Genomic DNA, 7168 nt, shown 5'->3' on the forward strand with positions numbered 1-7168 from the left:
TTGCAGGCTCATGTTCATCTTGTGGTCAATGATGACCCCCAAGTCTCTTTCTTCTGTAGTGCTAGCCAGTGTAGCACTGCTGAGCCTATAAGGATGCTGCAAGTTTTTCCTCCCAAGGTGGAGAACCTTACATTTTTCAACATTAAACACCATCAGGTTCTCGTCTGCCCATTTGCTGAGCCTGTCCAGGTCAGCCTGGATTGCCCTCCTGCCTTCTGGTGTGGATGCTTTGTCCCAAAGTTTGGTATTATCAGCAAACTTGGCCAGTCCACTTCTGACTCCAGTCTCCACACCATGAACAAAGATGTTGAACAATATGGGTCCAAGGACAGAGCCTTGGGGGACCCCACTGGTCAAAGGGCACCATGATGATTGACTTCGTCAGTTGCCACCCTCCAGGTCCAACCACAGAGCCAGTTCTCCAGCCAGCGGATCGTGGTGGACCCAGTTGATGGCATGTGGTCGCTTAACAAGCAGAGGAAATCCTTAGCACAACTAGGCAATGAGAGATGGGTGGGTTGGCCTTCCCCATCCCTCTTTCCCCAGTTTGCCTTGGCTTCAAGTCCCTCAGGTCTCACAGTGGAGCCACCAGGGAAGCAGGTCCTTCTTCCCTCCGTCTGGGAGGCACCTACTCTCTCTTTGAGTATTTTGTCTTGCCATGGCCATCTCAGGCTCAGTGGGCGGCCTGTGACGATTGAGCCATATCTTCAAAATAAACGGAGCCGAGAAAAGAAAAAAAACTGAGCCAGTGGTTTGGGAGCATCCACCTCCGACTCCACTGCAGATCTCTCCCGCTTTGGGGCTCTTTCTTCCTCCTCTTCACCCTCCTCTTCACCCCTTAGGCGAGGTTTCCACTGCTTCTTTGGAGTCCCACCGGACGCTTACCCTGTCCTTGGGGCATTCTCCCAGTGTCTCTCACTCCCAGGCTTCATTCTTGCCTTCTTCCACCGTCCTCGCTCTTCTCCCTCCCCTGGTTCTGCCCCCAGCCCCCGGATGTTACCCCAGCAGTGGATTTGCACCAATCCACTTCACCTGCTGAGGTGATAAAGCCAGGCTGGGACGGACTGGGAGTTCCCGCCACAGCATGAAAGTTCTGTTCCTGTGAGGTCTGTGTCCCTGCTCGGGGAGGCATCCTAAGTGAGTATCTTACAGTTCCTCACAACTTGTGCTACAATATATGAACCATGATTAGAACTAAAGGACTAATCACTCTGTGGTCACCCTACAAAACTATATGTTGCAACTTATTGGACACCTACATGTGCACTTACAGCACTGTTGTTACTACGCCATCATTTAGTCCTTCCAAAAGGAACTCCGGCGGGACACGGCTTCTGCTGCTATGCACACCCCGCGAAGCACAGGGGACGTGTTCCCCTGGATCTGCATGGGACAGGGCAGGCCGCCTCTAGGGCTGGGGCAGTGCTGGGGTCTTCCCAGGGGGGCAGGCCAGGCCACACTTGAAGCAGGTGGTGGCAGTGCTGGGAGGCACTATGGCAGGGGGGATGCAGCCACCCCAAAATTTGCCACAGCCTCCCTGACCTTCCCTTCCAGCACCGCTGCCGCCTACCGGGAAGAGCCCAGCACATTCCTGGCCCCAGCCTACAGCAGCAGCCTGCCCCGGCCCATGCAGATCTGGGGGCACGTACCCCCATGCCCTCCTAGGTCGCATGCAGCAGCAGGAGCTGCCCCCCCCCCCCCCCATGCCCCCTGGACGAGCCGCAGCTCCATCCTGCACCCTGCCCCGCCTTGCCTTGCCCCGGCTGGGCTGCGCCTGCCCTGGCCCCTGCCCATAACTCTCTTCTTGAGAGTTCCTGTGTAGTAGAGGTGTACCAATACATCAGTCAGGTATCAGATATCAGTCCAATGGGGCCAGTAATTTGGCCAGTAAATACCTGTGCTGCGCGCAGCCTCACTCAGGCAGCAAGGAGCACAGCTGGCAGCATGGAGAGCTACCTCCAGCTAGTAAGTCCAGTGTAGTGGAAGGGGAGAGGGGAGGGAAGGGGTGTTGGGAGTGCAGATCAATGCCCCTTGCGGTGAAGGAGGGGGCAGGGGCAAGCACTGTCAGGGTCGGGGGAGAGGGGAGAATCCATGGCTCATGGCAGGGAGGTGGCTCCTGCTACTGCTTGCACCCAGGGAGGGAATGGTAGGCATTCCTCTCAGATATGTGCGGGGAATGCTGCAGCCAAGGCTGCGTGGGGCTCTTTTTGGTGATGGCTGGGCTTGGAGTGGGCGCCAGCAGCACTGGGAGGATGCTGCATCCACCCCACATTTCACCTCTGCTTTGCTCCCAGCACTGCCACTGCCAGCTTCCCGGTGCCACCCCAGCTCTTCCTGGCGTGTGGGAGGAAGTGAGGCCTTGAGCCAGGGCTGCGCCAGGTGGCTGGTGGTGGCAGCGGCACTGGGAGCAGAGTGGCAGCAAAATTTGGGGTGGATGCAGCATTCTCCCAGCGCCACTGGCACCCACTCCAAGCCCAGCCTCAGGTGCAGCCCACCCCGCACAGATCCGGGGGGCATGCCCTCCCAGGGTGCAAGCAGCAGCAGGAGCTGCCTTCCCCACACAAGGTACAGCTCTGCCCCACCCTGCCCTCTCCCTCACGGTAGGGGGCATTGATCTGCCCCCCCCCCCTTCCCTTTCCACCACACTGGACTTACCAGGTGGAGGCAGCTGCATCGGAAATCAGATCAGTATGGACTGATATTCCTCCTTAAATGTCAGCTATTGGTATCAGCCCCAAAAATCTATCGGTGTACCCCTACTGTGTAGACAAATTCTTAAATACTTACATGATTCATCTTAGTGTTGTATTTGAGCATTTCACAAGCTTTTATATTTGTTTGCACTCAAAGCATCCTGGTGAGTTAGGAAAGGGCTGTTATCCCATACAAATAGAATTCTTACATCTATGCTGGCAGAAAGCATTCTCTTTAGTTGTATTACCTAACAATACCTTCCACTCACAGGTGGTCAGAGTATTTTAGGGAAGAGCTTGCACTTTTCTGCTATCGGTGCTGTACATATTCTGAGAATGAATGAATGAAGAATTACACTTACCCATGCTGAACCCAACATCAGAACGCAATCTTTTCAGAATAGTTTCAGAGCAAGAGCTGGCCATAATCTGGCATTTATTTTCTTGTTTTCATTTGTTTTTTTAAAAACCCACTTTGGAATTTTTTTTTTAAGACTGTTGTACTATCAGTGTACTACTTTTAACTTCCCAGGTTCCAGTGCACACTCTTGGGAACAACTGTGTTTTAAAATGGGGGAAATAGCTCCAAAGTTTAGAGCATTGAGAATTAAAATACAATTTATTCTTTAAAATTTGTTAGGTCTAAAGTTGGTCTGTGGCTTGAATTTCTCACTGGGATTAACCAGTGAGAAATTCAAGCCATAGACCAAGTTTGTCCTAGTAAAGTGAAGCAACCTTAGTAGGCCATCAGCATGTATTAACTGGGAACATAAGTTATTAAATCATCAGTACTCTGCTTTTATAATGTGTACGTATAACAGCAATGTTAACCATTCTTGTTTTCAGCTTCATTAAAGAATTCTCTTATCTTGTTTCTGTTTGCAGGCAATACTATGCCTACCTCACAGACACACAGTGCAAAAGGGTAGGAACTCAGTGCTGGGTGTTTGGGTAAGTGTTCTCATCTGTCAGAAGTCTTACCAACATAATACTGCATGCCGTATTTTTATTGTTTTTAAGTGTCAGCAATATGCTCAGTGCAGTCCTAGCTATGATGTGAAGCTAGTCTTTGTTCCACATTGCTTTCAGTCTAAAAGACGGGCATAAAAAAGGCTCCTTGGAAGCTGAAGAAAAGAGAATATTAGATTTGAGGGATGAGGAGACAAGGGAAGGAAGCTATGTAAGGACTATGGAGTGATAGGACATCTGCATTCTTTTTCTGCGTAACCACTGATGACTTGGCCTCAGCAAATTACTTACCTCTAAGGGCATTAATTTTAAGGCTGCAAAGTGATGCTTGCTTATTGTCAAGAATATGAAAAGCTTAAATTAGAGAGCAGACTATGGTCTTATATGAGGCCACAATTTCCTTATTTCAGTAACCATTACCTACATGAGAATAACATTTTTGGTCCATAATAAACAATAATAATTTGTATTCTGATAGCGCTTAAGAGGTTTAGTTGGAGACCAAAATCCCATTGTGCTATATACTGTGCAAATGTTTATACATCCCTTTAGGGTCCTTTGGCAAAAGGTGTTTTGTGAATGCAAAATATTAAAAGATAAAGATTATTTTTGTAGCTGCTCATATACCATGTTATCTTGCAAGATGAATCTTTTTCTGCATAGGAAAACTTATTCTCTCTGTATTTATTTTGTCCAATATTTTTTCTCCACCATCAACCCTAGATAGATTGTTGGTTAACAAATCTTATATTTGTAAGTAAACGTGAAAATTAGTCTTCAGTTACCTGTTTTCTGGCACAGTATGCTTCCTACAATCTCAATAATTAAATTATACTGTATTACAGAGCAGTATCCCTAAAGTATGAAGCAGATCGAGAGTGGTCTCTGGGCTGGGGTGCAGTGAGTTTGGAATTTCCAGTACAATTATTAGGATGGTACAGCTGCATGTTTGTGGCTCTAAGTCATATACAAATAAGGAGTGATGCCTCTGCTCTATTTAGCGTCCTCACAGGATGCACTGTCCCTACCATTCTTTAATGCAATTGTAGAAAAAAAAACATTACAGTTGCTGCAAAATTATTAGGATGGGCTGAGTTTATATAGCCTGCCCTTCCATTTTGGATATGTTAATAATTGGCTGTAGAACAGACAAAAAGGATGATACTAAGCGTGGTTGGAGACTTAAAGGAAGCAGCGAGAAAAATGGGATATAAGAGCTCTTTGCGTAAACTACCAATGATGGGGAGAAATAAGTGGCTGACAAAGTAGTGGGCAGCAAATTGTGAAACTAACTGAGCCTCATTTGGGCCTACGTTTCCAGGGCAGGAGTTGTAGGCTTTGAAGCCATGACAGCCACACAAGTCTGAAAATTTGGAGGGGGTGGTGGAGTGGCAATGTTCATTGCTGCTCCCTTGCTGCCAAATTTCCATGGGGAGCACTATGTACTAGAGAGCAACAGCTCACCAGGTTGCACCAACAGACTCACCCTGTGTGCTGATGCCACCCACATGATAGGGACGATCCTGGCTCAGGCAGGAGGTTGAAATAAATGACCTCTGAAGGTCCCTTCCAGGCCTACTTCTCTGGTTCTATGATTCACATAAAAGCTCAGCTTCTAAACCAGTGGTTCTCAACCTTTTTAGACTTAAGGGACCTCTTGTTAGACACAAGGTACCCCTTGAAAAATACAAGCTCTTAGTTTTCATTCGTTTTTTAACTATAGGTTAATAATAAAGCAATTCTTCTGTTGCAAAGAATTCAGAATGATAAGAGGTCACACCCCATAACACCCCTGAAGGGATCTCAAAGAGAGTCATAGAACCAGAGAAGTAGGGCTGGACGGGACCTTCAGAGGTCATTTATTTCAACCTCCTGCCTGAGCCAGGATCATCCCTATCCAAACCATCCTGTACACTGCATAATCTAAACCATACATAAGACTACCATCAACCCTAACAACAGAGACCTAACACCCTAACCTGCCACAGATAAAGTAGGGGAACCACAGCAGCCAATGCTCTGCTTCTATGAAATGTTGTTAATATATGCACAAAAAATCCCAGCTAGAAGGCCATGCTCTCCACTACAGGAAGGCAAAAATCTTCACAGTCCATACCAGTCTGACCATGGGGTAAAATTCCTTCCTGACCCCAAATGTGGCGATCAGTCTAACCCTGAGCAGAGGGGTAAGACAAAGAAATTGCCTAATCTTTTGTAAGGATTAAACTTCTTTTCAAGAATGGATCAAGAAATGAAGTGAATGTGTGCATACTAATGGATCAGTCACTAACCAATGCATGTTTCAGACTGAAAAAAACACCATCCCAAGAGCCTGGCTCACCTTGCTGTAATGGAGTAATTGGAAATGTTGCTGCTCTTGGAGAGACTAAAAGTTAGCAGTAGCTTTCAGGGCCCTGCTATATGTATGAAAAGTGGCAATGTTTGCAACCCATAAGAACCGGGGTCAGAAGTCCCCCAGTACGTGTCACAGCATGGCACGTGAAGCCATTTTGCTTAGCATACCACAGCTGGCCCAGGCCGGCCACAGAACCTGGGCTGTTTGCAGGAGGCAGCTGGAAGGCTGCAAGCCCTGCTGCAAGCAGCCTGGGCTCCATGGCCGGCAGCAGCTGCCCAAAGCCTGGGCCGACTGCAGCTGGGGGACTGTAAACCACTGCACCTGGCTCCTGAGCCCTAGCCAGGCTCCATGGCAGCAGTGGCTGCATGCATGCCTCTGGGTGAATGGTGGGGGAGAGGCCTGGGCCAGTGTAGCCTTGGCCCCTACCCCGCCATCCACTCGGAGGTGCATATGTAGCTACCACTGGCACCGTGGAGCCAGTGCTGGTCCTCCAGAGCCTGTTGCAGTTGTTTGCAGCCAGCCAGCTTCCTGCTACTGCCTGGGCTGGCTGTGGCAGGCAGTAAGGAGGCTGCAAACAGCTGCACTGAGCTCTGGAGCCCATGGCCAGGTTCCCTGGTAGCGATGACTGCATGCACATGTCCAGACAGACAGCAGAAGAGGGGCTGGAGTTGCACTGCCCCAGGCCCCTCCCTCACTGTCCTCCCATAGGGGTGCATGTGCCTGCTGCCACCATGGAGCCTGACTGGAGCTCTGAAGCCTGGTACAGCTGCACCAGGCTTCAGAGCCCTAGCGTTGGCTCTGTGACAGCAGTGACTGTACGCATACCTCAGGGCTCAGGACAGGGAAGGGGCAGGGGCAACACAACCACCCGGAGGTATCCACCCAGAGGTACGCATGCAGCTGCCACCAGCAACAAGGATTGGGCCCCTCACAGCTCCCCCATTGTCTGCCCCTGGCACACCAAGTCAAGGCATGGGTGGAGGTTGGGGTGTTTTTGGCACTCTGGCCAAAAACATTGCTGACCCCTACATTAGAATAGTGGGGAGTGGATAACAAGAGAAGGCTGAGGGGGACCTGGTGACCGTCTATAGACTCACTAGGGGGGACCAGAAGGGTTTGGGGGAAACGCTGTTTCCCCTAGCGCCCGCTG

The 7168-nt window shown here is 49.5% G+C and overlaps 1 protein-coding gene across 1 annotated transcript in view; it reads left to right on the forward strand.

Moving 5' to 3' along the window:
* PTDSS1 (phosphatidylserine synthase 1) overlaps positions 1-7168 on the forward strand; it is an 89496-nt gene that overhangs the window by 68476 nt on the left and 13852 nt on the right. The window contains exon 9 of the mRNA XM_019527964.1: positions 3579-3644. Coding sequence (XP_019383509.1) covers positions 3579-3644 — 66 coding nt within the window. The remainder of the gene's footprint in view (positions 1-3578; positions 3645-7168) is intronic.

The sequence above is a fragment of the Gavialis gangeticus genome, unplaced genomic scaffold (assembly GCF_001723915.1).
Source record: "Gavialis gangeticus isolate Ggan-Ray unplaced genomic scaffold, GavGan_comp1, whole genome shotgun sequence".
In the NCBI taxonomy this organism is placed as follows: domain Eukaryota; kingdom Metazoa; phylum Chordata; order Crocodylia; family Gavialidae; genus Gavialis; species Gavialis gangeticus.